This window comes from Pinus tabuliformis, chromosome 6 (genome assembly GCF_031772625.1).
Source record: "Pinus tabuliformis cultivar Carrire ecotype Pingquan chromosome 6, CPIR1, whole genome shotgun sequence".
In the NCBI taxonomy this organism is placed as follows: domain Eukaryota; kingdom Viridiplantae; phylum Streptophyta; class Pinopsida; order Pinales; family Pinaceae; genus Pinus; species Pinus tabuliformis.
The window spans coordinates 1028592582-1028612836 of NC_142292.1; the positions used below are offsets into that span (position 1 = coordinate 1028592582).

Here is a 20255-nt window from a genome sequence, read left to right on the forward strand (position 1 = left end):
GGCCATGAAACTACCCATCCATAGATACTAGTTTCTCCACCCCGCCCACCCCCCTGATCCATTATTTCATGTAACTGACCTAAGGAGGGTCATTATTCTAGATATCCTCTCATCCTTGACATTCCCTTAACTCCATCACCCTTCAATATTGGCACTAGTCTTCACATCCCTCCATCACCACTATTTCCCTTTTTTGTTAGGAAATCCATTCAGTCACTAGGGTTACTTGTGATATCACCTTGTTCTTTATTGTTTATGCCCTAGTGATCTTTAGTGGAACATCCCTCAAAGACTAGAGGAAAGTTGGCCTAAAGAGGAGAGGTAGGTTATTGAGGTGAGGTGACAATGGGTGACCTATCGAGGTTCCACTCAGATTATATGGTGTAGGTTGGACATTTCATCATTTAAACGTACAATTTGAGAAATAACAGTGGTTGAATTTTCTACAAGAACACAATAGAATATTGTTTTCTGCCAAATAATTACTACCTAATGATTTTCACATAGAATTCTTATGCCATTGATATCATTGAGTAATTACACTTCAGAATATATCAACAGTAAATTTAGTGGAAACATTAAAGATCACAGAAAGATAGCCATGCACAAAGCGACAATATTTTTACACTGGAAAACCCAACCTTGAGAGAAAACCTAGCAACTTTTATTTAGGAGAAATTATTCTTCATCAAGGTTTACAAATTAAATTTGCCTAGAAATTTGTGCCAAGTACAAATCCAAATACTAGTCAAAACCTAGTCAAAGTAGCGGCAAGTCAATGCTACACAAACCAGCCAAAATTCTCAAACATCAATATTGGTCAAATAGTTAGCCTGGATCAAACTTCGGTCCTATGGCTTCTGCGATCAACTTTGGTCAAATTGTTGTGCATGTGCGGCCCTCTTGCAGCTAGCTCAACTCTAGTCAAACTCGACCAAAAACACTTCGGTCAACTCAAGTCAAACAGAGACATAACAACTCAGTCAAACAGCCAACCCGTCCTTTTCTCCACACGTGCAGTTGTCCAAGAGACCTCAGAAAAATGAAGAAGAAACTCGCTTGGTGGAGAAAAAGAGATGTCACATTATTTATATATACTAGTCAAATGGAGTTAGATTAACCCAAGGGACACACTTTCATGAGTTGGGTCGACTTGTCTTCCCAAAAATAATATTTTATTTTATTTTCTTTGACCGACTTGGAAACCTCTTTGGCATGCAAGAATACTTCTCAATGCTACACAAAAATCAACACTCCCTCTTAGCAAGGGAGATATTCTCCTTAGTCGCAACAGATTTCTCCTTAGCTAAAATTTTTCCTCCACAAGAAAAGTTTATGAACTTGCTATGTTGATGCATGTCTATAGATTACTCCATCCTTGAGTAACCAATGTGACTTCTCACATGTACATCTATAGATCACTACATCCTGGAGTAGGTGATGTTAGAACTTCCCGAACCCAGCACCTGATATTCGATTCCTAGCAATTATTAACTAAATGAATACATAGCTAAGTTCCTAACCAAAATATTTAGCGAAAGCAAAATTACTCGATCTGAATCACATACACATAAACAAATTTATGCCCAATCAACAATTCTTCATTAATAAATTAATCACGGAACTTACTTGGGCTCCTGTCCTAGGATAATGGCCCAACTAAGAAAATACAAAATTAATCACCAGCCTCACTACACTCTCTCAGACCAGCACATGCTCATTGAGAAGCCTCTCTCAATCTTGTGATGTTGTTGTGTCTTAGATCCTCACTTTAGGCTCAATTTATAACTTTCCTAAGCTAATATTGACGACCAAAATTAGCTCGTCAAGTTAACTAATGATAAGTGACTTTTATTTAGTTAACTTTCCTATCTTTATCTTTCTCTACTTTAACTCAATTACAAGTCATAAATTTAGCTTGCTTTACATGAAAATCTCATGCATGTTACATGCAACACATTTGCATGCATGCAACTCACTTGCACACTCTGCATGTCACATGCAAGCTCCTAAAGAGGCAAATCAAGGTCCTTCTAGTCAAGACATGAGACTAGAAGTACCTTCCAAGCTACAAAACTCAACACTCCCTCTTAGCGAGGAAGGTACTTTTGGAAGAACCTCCTCCACCTAGATTTGTCTCCAACACCACCACGTTATCCGCTACTATAATTTCTCCCTCTGAACAAGAAGACTTCTCTGTTTCCTGCTTCAGAATTTGATCTCAAGCCTTGTTCCTTTCAACCATGCTCCTAGGATCTTGCTCCTGAGCATCTAACAATCTCAAATCATACCAGCAAAGGCTCCTAGCAGTACTTGAAGAATCACTCTTCCTCACCACCTGTTCCGTCTCATTAACTGACACTTATCCTATATCTAAGATCCCCTCAGATATACCCACAGGTTGTCCTAGCAACCTATATGACTGCCCTTGTTTGATGACAAACACTACAACTACATCCAAGGTCGCTCCCTCTGAATATAGAAGCACTTGTCCATCACAAAACAAAACGCTATATCCAACATCTTCCAAGGTTGATACTGAAAGCACGTGTACCATCAACCCTGGAACAAACAACATCCCTGCCACCTTCAGAAATCCTCTTGATGCTAGCTGGAATCTGACACATCCGACCACCTTTACTACATGCATGGTACTAGTCCCACTAAACACACAGCAATCTAAGCTCGTCTTTGAAATACTGCAGAACACTAACCTCATTCCCGTCATGTGACTTTATGCTCTATTGTCCTCATACACAATCGCACTTCTATCAAAAAAATAGGCAACTAGAGCAAATTCTTTCTCAAATTTCTTGGTAAAGTCATCAATCTCAGTTGATGCTGATGCAACAACCTAATCCACCTCATTCTTCTTGTATGGACCTTGGCTTGCATAGTGACCAGTCTTGTGATACGCAAAGCACTTCACTTTGTTCATGTCCTTCACAGAAGCAGGTCCCCCACTTCCCTTTACTTTACTTTCGCTCTTTATAGCGAGAGCAAAATTCTCCCCATCATCCTTACCATCATGTTGCCCTGCAATTTTTTAAACATCTCCTTGTCTCTTCCTATACGAAATCATCCCACAATCTATCCCAACTGGGCAGGTTCTCCCATGCAACAAACCCATCAACAAAGACATCCCATTTCGGACGAAAGCCACTCAAGGTTGATCTAACCAACTCTTCACTATCAATAGTTTCCCCCACTGTTGCCAAGTCATCTCTAATCTAAGTATCCTAGTTAGATATGATGCAACTATGTCAGTTTCAGACATCTTGGCATTTCTTAGTTTCTCCTTCAACACCATCCTTTTAGCTTGGTTAAGGATGCCCACATCTTAAAGGCATTCTTCTTCCCCGTCACATGAGGTATAATATGGTCTTTAATGAAGTCCAGGATTATTCTCTTAGAATTCACATTCTTCATATTAAACTCAGCCAATTGATTAGCATATGTGGGAATTTGGACAACCTTCTCCATGATGTCCCACAACTCCTACTCCTCAAATAAAGAAACAATTCGCTCCTTCCATGGGCTGAAATTTCCTACCCTATCTAATCGATCCTTGTAATGTAACCCAGTAGTCATCCTTGTCAAACTGGCCAACAGTTAATTTTTATTATTAACTGGCTAACCTACTACCTCACTCTGACCTGCACCCCTTTTTCTTAGTATTATTATTTTCCTTTTTATAAAAATGGGCCCCTTTTCCTTCTTTTCCCCATTTTTTATTTTGACTCAAAAACTTTGCTCGTACAAAACAAAACAAAAATCTCTCGGCACCTAAAAAAAAGTTCTTGTTCATATGATCCTAGCTCTAGCTATTCAATACATCCCAACAACTATAATTCTGAGATCGATTCAGAGTTGGGGCTTTGATACCATGTTAGAATTTCCCAAACCTAGCACCCGGTATTCAGTTCCCAGCAATTATTAACTAAACGAATACACGACTGAGTTCTTAACCAAAATATTTAGCGGAAACAAAATTACTCTATCTGAATCACAGACACATACACAAAATTTTGCCCAATCAAGCGTTCTTCATTAATAAATTAATCACGGAACTTACTTGGGCTCTCGTCCTAGGATAATGGCCCAACTGAAAAAATACAAAACTGATCACTAGCCTCACTGCACTCTCTAGGACCCAACACATGCTCAGTGAGAAGCCTCTATCAATCTTGTGCTACTATTGTGTCTTAGCTCCTCACTTTAGGCTCAATTTGTAACTTTCCTAAGTTTAGATTGACAGCCAAAATTAGCTCGCCAAGTTAATTGATCATAAGTGACTTTACTTAACTTTCCTATCTTTAGCTTTCTCTACTTTAACTCAAGTACAAGTCATAAATTTAGCTTGCTTTATATCCACATATCATGCATGTTACATGCAACACATTCGCATGCATGCAACTCACTTGCATACTCTACATGTCACGTGCAAGCTCCTAAAAAGGCAAATCGAGGACCTCCTAGTCAAGACACAAGACTAGAAGTACCTTCCGAGCTACAAAACTCAATAGACGATGTGACTCCTCACATGCAAGTCTATAGATCACTCAATCCTGGAGTAGGCAATATGAGTATCATGGGCCAATTTCCCTTGGCCAAATAGCATGGCCCGCCAAAGTCCTTTATGGCTCCTCAAGTAAATGTATCAATCTCCTTTGGTCAAATCAACATGACCCAGCCAAGGTCCTTTATGGCTTGTCAAGAGAGGATCTGCCCCTAGACCATTCACCCCTAGTCAAAACAGCATGGCCTAGCCAAAGTCCTTTATGGCTTCTTAGGGGAATTTCACCTATCTACTCTGATCAAATCAGCATGACCCAGCCAAGTCCTCCTGGCTTCTTAGGAGAAGATTTGTCCAATCCTACAATTTCCCTAGGCCATTCAGCGCTTGTCAAATCAGCACGACCCAGCCAAAGTCGTTTATGGCTTCTCCGGTGAATGTATCCATCTCCCCTGGTCAAATCAAAATGACCCAGCCAAGTCTGTTTAGCTTCTCAGGAGACGGGTTGCCCAATCTTGCAGCGGCATCAACACTCCCTCTCAACGAGGGAGACATTCTGCATCACACCAAGCTTGTCTCTAAGGTATACAAACTTCGCTCTAGACAGAGCCGTGGTGAGAATAACTGCAATATGCTCACTTGTGGATATGTAATGGAGATTCACTACTTCCCTCTTGTTGGAAAATGTAACTAGGTTCGGTCTTCATTAATGTATTTGAGCCATCATGTATTGTACTTGTCAAAAGAATAAAGAAAAGAATTTTTATTATTGTAACAATGACTTATTAAAGCATGGGTTTCATGCTTGGGTCACCATTATATTAGTCAAAGTCCCCATTGTGGACTCTTAAGATTAATATTGAGTTTATAGAGTTATTGTACATTCAAAGAGACCCTTCTTGGGCTTTTGAATCATGTAAAAAGGTTTAGTATTGAGTCAAATATAATTTATGTATCCTCGACACCAAGTCGGCCTAGAAGAGATCAAGTCAGCCTCAGGACACCTATTCGACCTCCCTTGAAGCCTATAAATAGAAGCAAGTTGAATTCATTTAGAGCAACTCATCTCAAGCAAGTTCGATATCTCCAAGGAATTTGGAGAAGTGCGAAGTGGGTCTAAGAAGATCAAAGGAAGTGCGAGTTAGGTGGAGTCTAAAGAGATGAAGAAAATCGAAATTTTGGTGCCTCTTTCTCTCTCTCTTTCGTGCCCTAGTTTGGGAGATCAAAGTCTTCCAAGTTTCGTTGAAGGCGGAAGCTGCCTGATGTCAAAAGCTGCTACATAGTCAAGTTGCTGGAAAAGAGGTTGAAGATCTGGGAGGCTGACTTGGTGTGGAGGGAAGGTTTGGTCTTTATCTAGGGTGAAGAGTCTCAAAGAATACTATTGAAAGGAAGAGAATTTTGACTGGGTTTTTCCCTCGAGGGGAGTTTTGCCCCGACATAGTGTCTATATTTGGTGTCCATTATTTTATGTGCTTTTTCTATGGTAATTGCTTAATGAACTAAAAGAAAAAAGATATAAAGAAAACTAATAAGAAGTCAAAAACATCACAAGTAATTATCAAGTATAAGAAAATATTTCTACCTTTCTAATTTTCTCACACCTCTACACCATGTCTCGAATAAAGTGACCTGATCAAATTGTCCTACAAGAAGCCTTCGACGCTACACTCCTTCACAACTTGCGACACTAGTTGTGATATGCTCCTCCTCTGATGTACTAACTGCAACAAAAGCCTACTTCTTGCTAAACCAGGATATCATAGCCGATCCTAAGCTGAAGCAGCACCCCGAGGTGCTTTTTTTGTCCTCTGCACTCCTAGCCCAATCTAAATCTGTATATCCCTATAGCCTCACTTCACCACCTGAGATATATATCAAACTATATCCAATTTTACCAAGTTGGTACCTCAACACATGTTTTTCCACATGCCTTGGCGCAACCATAAACTAACCAGCTTCCTTCACCGGATCCATCACCATAGTTGCTTTCTAGTTACCCTGACAAGGTGCTCCCTCTAATACTGAAGCAAATCTTCTTGTGGCAATCTTGGACACTCCCTCAATCACTGAAGCCAATGTTGCATGACCCATACTCGGAATGGCATATCACTCGCCAACTCAGGAAAACTCAAGAAAGACTGCAAATAGCAAAAAACTAAAAAATATCTCTTTTTTTTGCATAAAAGATAAACTAATGGCATTTCCAACACATGCAAGTTATAAAACCATGCTTTACACAACACTTCATATCATCATCTCATAAAATATGATCATTATAAGTTATAACATAACACAACTGAGATTTGTATTCAAAAATTTTGAGAGTAAACTAAAAAATGATTTCATAAACAAAATAACATATGGTAGCAAATTGCAAGTTCTCCACAAATCATAACATAATTAGAAAACCAAAAATAGACAGTGTCTCCATGTGCAATGTCATGTCTCATGCATCAACACAAGGATGCGTAGAATAAGCCTTGAGGAGCTAGTGCCAACATCAATGGGCTCAAACAACAACTGTGAGGAAGGTGTGTTTGGAGTTTCCATTTGAGAAAATGGCAGACCGGAGAGATCTTGTGTCTCCTCATCAAACCAACTCAAATCATCAGTAGGCAACTCCTCCACAACCCATTCAGACTCTAGATCAATGTCATCCAAAGCAATTGAATCAAAATCCTTTTAGCGCATTTGTTTAGTGAGCAGCCGAAGGTTGTAATAGATGTAGACCAACTTTCGCAACTGCTCATGCTCCAACCTATTACGCTTTTTGCTATGGATGTACTCAAACACTGACCAATTGTGCTCACATCCTGAAGCGCTGCAAGGCTATCTTTGAACTTTGATTGCACATTCTTGCAATTTTGGTGCCTCAGTGCCATAATCTATCCACCAATTGGCTATAAAAAACAACAAAAGAGTTTAGAGTGTTGCAAATTGCAATTCCAAGCTTAAAGAATTTAGAGAATTTAAAAATGAATCTTACATGGCATTTTCTTGTCCCTTAGTCGTATGGTTGAGCTAAATCCAAACATGCCAGATGCTTTCTTGTCCATGTCTTGTTGCAAATTGATTGTGTCTTGAATTTCTTGGCTCGGCAACATCCTCTAAATGCATATCATGACACCTCTCATCACCTCGGGATCTCTTTGGATATTAGACCCCTCATTGTAGAATATGCTTGGATTTGGATATGCTCCCATTGCATGCAACGGTGAATGTAGTTGTCTATCCCACCTGGAATCAATAATTTCCCATATAGGGAGATAGATGAATCTCCCCTATAAAAAGCCTTGATGGCCTCTTTGGCCCTATCCATACCCTTGTAAATATAGCCCATTAGAGGCTTGTCTCCATCCATGATCCTCAAGAATCTCAGAAGGGGCTCGATTAAGCTAACAATCTCGATGACTTTCTCCAACAAGTCCTCTTTGAAGACAGACACCTTCACAACCATGGCATCTGATTTTGTGCAACCTTCCCAAAACACCCATTGTTGGCTACAAAACATCTGTCTCAAAGCTTGGTACTCATTCAAAAGGATTTGGAGGGAGAGGAAATTAGTGGCAAACCGTGTGACAGCGAGCCGACTGAGCTCACCCTCTATGAATTCTCTCATAAGACTCAGCACCCAAGCATGGTTATAAATGTACTTTGTTATTTGTTTACACTCTACAGCAACATCTTGCACCCACGGCAACTTTTCGATGTCCTCTAAAACCAGTCCTATGCAATGGGCAACACATGGGCTCCAAAAAAAGGTAGGATATTTTTTGGTTTGTATTCTTCTAGCTGCCACATAATTTGAAACATTGTCCGTGATTACCTGGACAACATTTTTTCCCCAACTTCCTCCACAACCTCTGACATCATTGAAAAAATCAGATTGCATCCTTTACATGTGAAGACGCATCAATGGACTTTAGGAACATGGTTCCTTTAAAGCAAGCGACAATAAAGTTGATGATTGTTCTTCGCGGGATCTTTGCAAGTCCTATACTCCCAGGCTTCATCAAGAGGCCTTCTAGACTTGGATTTACCCTTAGGAGCCATGGAATCAAGATGACAATCTACTTTCAGACAAAATTTTATTAAAAAATTGTAAATTTTTTTAATTGCAGAGACTTGCAATAAAAAAAGTCCACAGAGGCCTGTAACAACACAATGTTGTTAAAGGCGTCTGTGGGCATGTCTCAATGTCGCAGAGGCCTACAAAAGCATCGAGCAAAGGGCCTGTTGCAGGGCTCTGCAGCCCTGAGACAGGGCCACAAAGGCCTGCAACAACACAATGTTGTTATAGGCCTTTGTGGCCTTGTCTTAGGGTTGTAGAGACCTGCAACAACCCTTTGCCCAATGCTATTGCAAGCCATTGTCCAGTGTTACAGGCCCACAAGAATTCTAAATATTAAATAAATAAATAAACAACTTTTAAATTTTTTAATCTGTTATCAGGGGGTCCTAAGCTCTAACACAAGCTTGCAAGACCCCTGATAACAAGTTTAAACAATTAAAATAAAAAATAATTAATAACCAATTATAAAAATAAAAAAAATAAAACAAAAAAAAAAATGTTTAAAGTTTTAAACCTTGAATTATAACAAAGTTTTAAAATTTTTAAACTTTTTTAAAATATAGGCCCGCAAGCGCCTGCGACAACCGAAGTGACGCCACTCCGACTGTCACAGGCCCCTGCAAGCCTGTCATAACCTGAAAAATGAATTTAAAATATAAAAAAAATAAAAAATTTCAAATTGAAATAATCGATTGAGACACCTACCTTGATTGTTGCCTATCGAATGGTTGTTGGATGTTGGAGGAGACTCAAGAGCTACTGGATCGTCACTACTTGATCGTGAAGTGAAGTGACTCCTTCAACAAGTAGATTCCCTCTTTAATAGGAAAAATGGCAAGAAGTGTGAGTATGTCGAGTCAGGGCGAGTTTGACTGATTTTGACCAAGTCCACCAATTTCCAAGTATGAGGGACTGAGGATAGCCGAGTGGCTCATTTGGTGGTCGACTCGACCATACTTGGCCCACTCGGCAAGTAATTATTGAGTCTTGCAGGATTAATTAAAGCATACTCGACTATATGGCCTAGTTCGTTCATAGAACGCATACATCTCCTAGAGACCTCCTGTCTCGGAGCATCTAGTCTAACAATCTCAACCCATGACATCCTCTTGGAAGATTGCTCCTTCCATTATGCCTGACTATCTACTTCCTCGAAACTGGAAGCTCTTCCGGTCATCTAGCACGGTCCTGGATGTCCTAACAATCTGTACAATCCTCCTTCTCGAACATCAATCACTCCTGCTAAGTCTATGCTCAAGCCCTTAGGCCATACAAGAACCTAACCATCTAGCAATTGGAGCAAAAATCTCCTTATAGTCCACTCCCTCTTTCTAGGAGAAACCTCTTGCCAAAAAAATTGCTTGTATACTACCATTTGTTGCCTAAATCATCACCTTGGCAGCCTCCACAATATACCTATTCTTCCTATCTACAAACTCCATTCAAGAGGCCATGGAATAAAAAATCATACCAAGCAAAATACAAGGACAAGAGGCTGACCAAAAATAAAAAATAATAATATTCAAGAGAAAAGTATGACATACTTATCTCTTGATTAAGGAAGAAATTGTTGAGGATTGTCAACTCCCTCCCTAAAAACCTATAAGAGAGTCTTGGAAACCGATCATGCGCCTAGAGGCATAATTGCCCTCAAGCATTATTGGTAGTAGCTCCTAAAGGAATAATTCCTTTGACTTCTTCTGAGGTGGATGCTCATCATCAACAACAACAACACTAGTTGTTGATGCATAGTGTCCAAAATTTTGACAAATGAAGCACTTGACCTTTAACATATCGTTCTTTTGATCTTGAACAGGAGCGGGCCTTCTACCTATATTCTTCTTATCAAACTTTCGAAAGTTCCTCCTTCCTTTTCCTTGTGTGAGCTGCAAGAGCTTGAGTTTCTTCATCCTGCAGATTCTGCAAGTTATTCCTGGATAGAAATCTAGTTTCCTCTTGTACACAATCAATGCATAGCTTATCAAAATTGGGTTATTTTCTCATGCACAAATTCCCTGAATAAATGGCTCCCATGAGGAGGGAAATCCATTAAAAGTCATTGTAACAAGCTTTGTATTATCAATGGTATCTCCAATGGCTACAAGTTCATCTCTGATTTGGGAGACTCTCATAAGATATGAGACAACTGAATATGATCTAGTCATCATGACATTACGGAGATGATTTCTCAAGGTTAACTTCCTACTAGTGTTGTTGCTCTCATACAATCCTACCAAAGCATCATATACTTCCTTGGCAGTCTTCAATGCAGCAACATGAGGAATCAAGTGGTCCTTTATGGAATCTACCAAGATTCTCTTAGCCTTGGCTTCATTCTTCTTATACTTGGCTTTCTCCTCAGCTCCCTCTAGCTCTGGAATGACTTTCTCCACATGATCCTAAAGCTCATTCTCTTCCAAGATAAGGAGTATCTTGGTCTTCCAAGATCTGAAGTTGATGGCACCATCTAACCTGTCTTCAACTCTGAGACTTTGTGCCATTTTGACAGGGGATCCAAAAGCAGTCAAGCAACTGAACACTGGTCTCTTAGGCTGACTTCAATGGCTGCTCTTTCAACAAAGCTCTGATACCATATTGAATTTTCTACAAGAGCACAGTAGAATACTATTTTCTGCCAGATAATTACTACCTAATGATTTTCACACAGTATTCTTATGCCACTGATATCATTGAGCAATTACACTTCAGAAAATATCAACAGTGAATGCAGCAGAAACAGTAAAGATCATAGAAAGACAGCCATGCACAAAGAAACAATATTTTTACCTTGGGAAACCCAATTTTGGGAGAAAACCTAACAACTTTTCTTTAGGAGAAATTATTCTTCAGCAAGGTTTACAAATCCAATTTGCCAAGAAATCTGTGCCAAGTACAAATCCAATACCAGTCAAAACCTGACAAAGTAGCAGCAAGTCAGCGCTGGTCAAACCAGCCAAGATGCTCAGACATCAATGCTGGTCAAAAAGTCAAACTTCAGTCATGTGGCTCCTACAGTCAACTGCGGTCAAATTGTTGTGCACATGCGGCCCTCCTGCAGCTTGGTCAACTTTGGTCAAACTCGGCCCAAAACAGTTCAGTCAATTCGGGTCAAACAGAGAGAGAACAACCCAGTCAAACAGTCAACTTGTCCTTCTTTTCTCCATAGGTGCAGCTGCCCAAGAGACCTCAGAAAAATGAAGAAGAAACTCACATGCTTGGTGGAGAAAAAGAGATGTCACGTCATTTATATATACTAGACGAATGGGGACAAATTAACCCAAGGGGCACACCCTTTCATAAGCTGGCCGACTTGTCTTCCCAAAAAGAAATTTTTATTTTTATTTTCTTAGGCTGACATGAAGACCTCTTTGGCATCCAGGAATACCCCTCCTGATGCTACACAAAAATCAACAACAATCTTCACACATCCCCCATGCATGTTTTCCCACTCCTGCACTGCATTGTCCCAGAAATTTCGTGGAAAACTGATTTTAACTGAACAGCTTCTGAAAGTATGCTTAGGTACTAATTAACACAGCTCAATCTATTTGATGGTTTGTAAATTATAAGAAAAAAATATTTTGGTTGAATGTCAAACGTAGTTTTACCTATCAAAAATTGACAGTACACTCAGCTGATCATAGGAGTGAAAAAACAGTGTATATTAGACTGAAAAATTATAAACATGAGGCTGCTTATGGGAAAATGAATAACATACCTTACTAGACTTTGCATGTGTCACAGAAAATTGGGTCTGATCCTTTATTATTGGTAAAGTTGCATCAATAGTTCCATCTTTATTCTGAAAACAGTTGCAAATATACAGGATAGAGCTACTGAATCAAACTAAAAATTTCCATACTTGTCAATCTTGTGAATGATACAAATTATAAAAGAAACATTTTAAAATGCAATAAGAAATACCTTGTGATAAAAATATAAATTACCATCTGCATGCGCAGCCAGGAAAAAGCCATCTCCTCCAGGCACCCAGGCAATAGCGGTACAACGGCTGTGAAAAGCACAAGGGAATAACATGGAACCTTAGCCACCAAATAAGGTAAGTTTAAAGATGCCAACCATTTCAGCCCCAAGAGGAAAGGAACAATTAGCATACTGTTGAGAATGTCAATGACAAATAGGTTGGCCTGCGTCTCTACAAATTACAAAAGAAAAATAGCATTCCAGTCAAGATAAACATGCCACTGAGAACTATTCACATTTGTAAGCAAGCAGAGACCCAGGGTTAGAATCAAAATACCCTAAAATTTATGCATCTAATACAGTAGCACCCAAAATCAAAAAGCAATTACTCGGCGCTGGATAGGCTTCCTTTCATTTTGAGTTGGCAATGATCAGGGCTCAAACAAAATTCCATGTTTATTAGGAACCCGCATTCTGACTGTTGCAAAAATAATATACAATATGATCTTGGAGGTCCAGTTAAGCAAGCGAAAACAAACTAAAATCTTGAGAAACTGCCTGACAGTCAAAGACATCAGAAGTGGCTAAAAACAGCTCAGATTCAGCTCCAAAAACAGACCCAGACTGGAGTCTTACTAGCTCAAACTTAAAACCCAGGAGCATATTAGCATTGCCACAAGAACAGCCACATTTCCAAATCACTTGGAACGGCATCTACCGCATTCAAATTTGTTGTAAGAAAACATTCCTCAATTGTCTGTAAAGAATTTGGGGTTTAAGGATTTCGGAATTGGAAAGGGAACTGTTAGTTCAGACTGAATTGATTATAGTACGCTACTGTTCATTTTTAAACTAGAACCTCCAAAGAGTCGAGACTCATACAGTTATGTGTATGGGTACAACATGCTCTCCAGGAATTAACAAATTAGTATTTACATTTCTAATAGAATAAAACCTCAAGTTATAATGATTGCACATATTCAGTGATTTAATTGAGGAATCTACCCTTCAAAACAAATAAAGACGCATCAAGAACAACTAAAAACAAACTTGCTACCAGAACAAGATGTTAAGTGAAATTCCCAGAGCTCAGATCTAGATGAAAATAAAGTTTTTAAGCTTGAAAGCACTGTATTCTTTACTAACATAGGATCAACAATGAGGAAAGAGAACACACCACCACATCAAATACAGAGAAAGTGTCTCTGTTTTAATAATGCAATAACAACATCAAACCCCCCCAGGGCTGATAACTAAGCATAATATATATAATCCAAGAACAGAAATGTGCTAGAACATTTCAAAGGAAGAACAGAAATGCGCTAGAACATTTCAAAAGGATCCATCTATAGACACAAGGGGCCCGCTCCATACATTTGGGAGGTCAACCTATCTGGTGTATAGAATGCAGCAACGCAAGGCCTACCTTATTTCAAAATTCAAATATCTTGAAGCTAAGATGTTAAATTCTAGAACTTTGAACATCCAAATAAGAAAGTGAAAACAAACTTAAATCTTGAAAAAGTGCCTGACAGGCAAAGGCATCTGAAGTCGCTAAAACAGCTCAGATTCAGCTATAAAAAAAGGCTCAGCCCCAAGTCTTGCCAGCTTAAAATTAAAACCTAGAAGCATTCGGGCAGAACTAGAATTCCCCAGTCACAGATGAAAGGATATCTCACCCACTCAACGGATGTACGACTTCACTGCCAAAAAAATGGCCATATTTCCAAAACAACTGGAAGGGCATGAACAACTTTCAAAGCTTCCACAAGAAAACATTCCTCAAATTTCTGAAAAAACTCGTGGACTTCAGGATTTCAAAATTGTTAGGGGAACTGACAGTTCAGAATTTCAAAATTGTTAAGGGAACTGTTCATTTTCAAAATATAAGCTCCATAGACTGTCTGGACTCTGTCATATTGTCAAGTGAATGGATACGGCACGCTCTCCAGGAACTAACAAAACAGAATTCAATGAAACAAAAACTCAAGATATAATGATTGCACGTATCCAGTGCTTTCATTCAGGCACCTACCCTACAAAAACAATTAATGATGCACCAATCATAACTAAAATCAAACTTGCTATCCACACAAGATGTTATGTGAAACTACCAGAGCTCCAGATCTAGATGAAAACTAAGTTTTAAATCTTGGAATGTGTATATTCTTACATAAGACCCACAATGGAGGAAGAGAACACACCACGACATCAAATATGGAGAAGCTGTCTATTTTTTAAGAACACGATAACTACATTGAAACCCCTAGAATTGATAACTAAGCATTATATATATATATATCCCACCACAGTAATATGCTATAACTTTTGAAACGGATCCACATATATACACAAAGGCCCATCTTCATGCATGAAGGAAGTCACCATCCTGGTGCAACTGCAAAGTATGAAGCCACCTGAAGCCCATCCTATTTCTATGATATTGAAGCTAAGATCTTGAAGTCCAGAAGTTTGAAGCTCCAGATAAGAAAAAGAAAACAAACTAAAAATCTTGAGAAAGTACCTGAAACTCAAAGACATCTGATGTGGCTAAAATAGCAAAGATTCAGCTACAAAAAGATGCCAAGCCCCAAGCCTTAATGGCTTAAAATTAAAACCCAGAAGCACCCTGTCATTGATTAAAAAAGACCATATTTTCAAAGAATTGAAAGGGCATTATCATCTTTCAAATTTGCCACAAGAAAACATTCCGAAGATTTCTGCAAATCCTTTTCGGTCTCAGGATTTCAGAACTGGTACAAGAACTGTCAGTTCAAACAGAATTGATCACAGTATGTTACTATTAATTTTCTGACTACAAACTCCATAAAATGTCATATATGTGAACTGTAATGGGGTACAGTATACTCTCCAGAAATTAATAAATTACATAACACAACAAAACCACAGGATGTAATGTGTGCATATTCACTGCTCTAATTAGGGTATCTAGCCTTCGGACAAAATTAAGACACACCAATCATAACTACAAGCAAACTTGCTATCAGCATAAACCAGAGCACCAGATCTTGATGAAAACTATGTTTCTAAGCTTGATATGTGTTGCTTACATGAGATCAACAATGGAGGAAGAGAACACACCACAACATCAAATAAGGAGCTAATGTATATGTCTTAAGAACACAGTTAGTACATCAGAAATCCCTAAGACTGATAACTAAGCATTATATTTAAAATCCATGCACAGTGCTGTGATATAACTTTTGAAAGAGATTCATGTATAGAGACAAGAGCTCCTCTTCATATGTGAGGGAAGTCATCATATCTGGTCTATAGTATGAAGCCCGCCTTATCTTAAACAAGTTACGGCATATCACAGTATTATCATATGTTGAAATTCTGATGTTCTATGCTGTAACATTTACTTATTACAAAACTTCTTTCTATTGTAATATCAGTTAAGCAATTGTAGATAGAACATAAACCAAATGCACAATAGAAGACAGTCAAGAACAAAATGAGATAGAGAATTTAGGTCCAATGACCAGGGCAAAACTCCACAAGGGGAAAACCCAACCAAATTCTTTTTCTATTAGATATCAATTGTTCAGAAGAGATACAGAGTACAATGAGAGATCAAGAGAATGAGTAAGTTCACCCAAATTTGAACAAACTGAAGCATAAAGATTACTAGTAGCAGCAGCAAATGCAAACATTGAACCAACCTTCCCTTCAACTGAATCCACATCGAAACACCGAATCAACCTTGGCTCATCAAGTCCTGCTCTTACTCTCCAAGTCTCTTTCTCACAATCTTCTTCAAGTCTCTCTAACTCTCTCTCTCTGATCTCAAGTTCGAATTCTTCTTTCACAACGCACTAGTAAGGTGAGATGATATGAGACACATGTATATACGAGGTGCAAAAAATTCATGCCATAAAGGAGGTACAACTCGCATGCCATGAGGTAGGTGCAATGCATGCCTTTTTGGGAAAAGTAACTTATGCCATTAAGGAGAGGCAATGCATGCCTTAGAGAAGCGGAACTTATGCCATTAAGGAGTGTCGTCATTTAGGAGAGAAACGTATGACTTAAATGAGGAAAGTGTAACATATGCATTGATGAGGGTTTAAGAGGAATCTTTCATGACAGGCCTTTAATGAGTGTGTAAGAGAGAGTGTAACATATCCATTAAGAGAGAGAGAGAGAGAGTAATGTAGTGCTATGTGAGTCATCAACGAGAGAGGTGCGAAATGATTGAGTGTCATGAAGGAAAGGGGACTTGAATTTCCTTTTGATAATAATAATAATAATGATGATGATGATTAAGTCAAAATTGAACTATTATGATTGATTAATGATAAGTTAAGTGATTTTCCATGAACTATACTTGATTACCAATTGATGTAAGGTGATTTACTATTTTTGGAAAGTCATACTTGAGATGCTAGACATGACTTTCTAAATTTAGAAAGTCAGTCAAAAATGAGTTTTTATTTAAAGAAATTCATCCCTCAGCTGCCAATTTTCAACACCATAATTAGGTTAAAACCAAAAGCATGAATCTAATGGAAACAGATAATATAACCATGAACAGAGAGAACGAGTGTCAATAAACAGCTATAGTGTTGAACCTATAAACAATTAAGGAAGACCTTAAACTGTTGAAAAATGGCAGCTAAGGGGTGAATTTCCTTGAATAAAATTGCATTTCTAACTATTCTAGAGTGACTTTCTAAAAACAGAAAGTCGTGTCTATCATTGCAACCATGACTTTCCAAAATTGGTAAGTCACCTTGCTTCAATTGGTAATCATGTATAGATGATGAAAAATCACTTAACTTATCCTTAATCAATCTAAATTCTTTAATTTTTAATTTAATCATCAATTATTAATGTTATTATTATTACACTTATGATACTATAATATTATATAAAGAGGAATTACATGTCACCTCTCTTACTTGGCACTCTCAATCATGTCACTTCACATCTCTCTCTTCGATGGCAAAGCGAACTCTCTCATTCAATGAATTACTCACTCTCTCTCTCTTAATGGATTCATTCCTCTCTCTTTAATGCTCTTATGCACCTCTTACACTCTCTTACACACTTTAATGACTCATCATAAAAAGATTCCTTTTACACCTCTTTAATGCATATGTTACACTTCTCCTTAATGGCTCGAATTACTAAGGCATCTGTTCTTCTTCTTTATGGCACAAGTCATTAAGGCATCCATACTCCCACATGATGGCATGAGTTACTAAGGCAAGTGTACCTCCTATATGGCATAAGTTACACTCCTATTTTGGCATATGTAACTTATCCTAAAGGCATGAGAGTTACTAAATGAATTCGATCTCCTTGCTCTTCCTATATATTTGTGCCTCTCATCCTCTCTACCACTCACTGTGTCTTATTTAGTTCTTGGTTGTCTTTTATCATGTATATGGTTTATGTTCAATCTACAATTGTTTAACTAAAATTGCAAATTAAATAAGTTATTGGATCAAGTAATTGTTACAGCATAGAACTCCAGAATTTCAACATGGTATTAGAGCTTTGGTGAAGACAAGTGTTGTTCCAACCCATTTTCTGTTGAAATATATTTTGTTGTCCACTCTATTTATAGCTCATTTTCTATTGAAATATCAAGAGTTATCCACTCTGTTTACAGCCAATTTTCTGTTGAAATATCAAGTGTTATCCACTCTATTTGCAACCCATTTTCTGCTAAAATATCACTTGTTGTTCCTTCTACTTGCTGCTCATTTTTCTGTTGAAATATCTCCTCTTTTGCTACTGAAATATCTCATTTGATGTTGAAATATCTCTTGTTGTCCATTTCTATTTGCTATTGAAATTTGAGCAAATCAAGATGTCTTCCTCTTACTTTAAGAATAAAGAAAAGTTCATTGATACTTCAAACTTCTTCCCTTGGAAGGCCAGATTGGATATTACTCTTAAGTAACATGATGTTCTAGAGCATGTTGAAGGAGAGATAGCATAACCAACCAAAAGCTCCAATGTTGCTATCAAGGTCTGTTAATTTTTGGTATGTTCTATGCTTAGAGCAATTTATTTCAATTTTCACAGTTAGCTCAATATCTTTTCCAGATTAACGATCACATCAACATTAAAGTAAACTGCAGATAGAACATAAACATAAATTGCAAAAGACAAGCCAAGACAAGAGGACACAAGATGTGGCACTAACAAGGGACAAACTCCAATGTGGGGAAACCCTTGATCAATTCTTCTTATATGTTCTTCAATAGTTTAGCACAGAGAGAGAGAGAGATAGTACATATACAACAAAAGTCAACATTTTGACTTACCTAAATAAGAGCATAGATCATCTCTATGTAGATGGTACATGAGGTAGTTGAGCTCAGTTGAAGACAAGTTGCTTCAACTGATTCTCCCAAGTGACTCCATCACCATGATGCACCTATCATTCTGTTGCTCCTCATCATCATGTTGCACCTCACCATGCTGCACCATGTTGCACCCATCCTCACTATGCTGCATCTCATCATGCTTCACCAATCATGACTGTACCCATCATTGTACTGCATCATGTACCATTGCTCCACCATGTACCTGCTGCACCAAGTATCATTGTTGTCCCAAGTACCATTGTTGCACCTTGCTGCACCATGTACTTGTTGTCCCATATGCCATTGTTGCACCATGCTTGCCACTGTTGTCCCATGTGGCATTGTTGCACCATGTTGTCACACTACTAGCACTGTTGTCCCACTGTTAGTGACATTGTCATTCCATGTTTTCCATATTGTTGTCCCAATTGTATTGTTGTAGCATGCCATCATGCTATCATGCTTCCCATGCATCTTGTTGCACTATCATGCATTCAAACTTCATGGGTCACCTTGCTGTCACATTCCTAGCACAGTTGTCCCACTGTCAGTAACTGTTGCTCCTATGATTGTTGGCAGCACCGTGCTTGTTGCTGACCCATTGTAACCTACAGCAACCCAACATTGTTGTTGTCCCTACAGCAACCCAACATTGTTGTTGTCCCTACAGCAACCCAACATACTTACCTTGCCTCAGCCCTCTAGCAAAGCTTCACGGCCCTCCTTCCAATAATTCGGTCACCTGAAATGACCTTAAGACAGCCCTTCAAATGTTTGCCTTAGCTACGGCCTAGTCACGACAGGAGGGTCCCTTTACTCAGTTATCAACGTCCTTCTTGGCAAGCTGATCTAAGGCTGCAAAGACACATTACTATTGCCCTCCAACAGACCTTCAAGAAGTCCTTCAAATATGTCTTAAAACTAGGACTGTCTATCCACTAGCAAAAGCATCAAAACAATAGAATAGCCATACCTTGCTTATCAACAATATGTTGTCCTCCTTGTCCTTTAATTCTGTACCTTCCTCCGCAATCTCGGCCCTCTGGTTAGGGCTGACTATAACCACTGTTACAGCCCTAAAACTTGGTCGTCTAAGCTTCCAGGACTGCAGATTTTCTTCCCAAACATATCCTCCCTACTCGTTGTCCATTACACCACTTACAGCCCTCCTGATTAGGCTTTCATTCCCTCCAAAAGTCACCTACAGTTGAGCTGTTGCAACCCTCCTTCAACGAGCTCTCTTCCTCCACAAATGGACGTGTAGAGCTGTCATAGGCTAGGGATTGCTAGGACTGCGGCTAGGGCTTGCTAAGACCTCCTCCATAGCTACATAGATCCCTTCCATAGCTTTGTTGGCCTGTCTTCTTTGTTGTGGCTAGGGCAGCCTCCTTTCCTCCAA

General features: G+C 38.7%; 1 protein-coding gene across 1 annotated transcript in view; it reads right to left on the reverse strand.

Annotated features, from left to right (window-relative positions):
• Positions 1-20255, reverse strand: part of LOC149262508 (uncharacterized) — a 213747-nt gene that overhangs the window by 98704 nt on the left and 94788 nt on the right. Inside the window, exons 5-6 of the mRNA XM_089424837.1 lie at positions 12513-12600; positions 12307-12390 (exon numbers count right to left, since the gene is read on the reverse strand). Of these exons, the coding sequence (XP_089280963.1) occupies positions 12307-12390; positions 12513-12600 (172 nt within the window). The remainder of the gene's footprint in view (positions 1-12306; positions 12391-12512; positions 12601-20255) is intronic.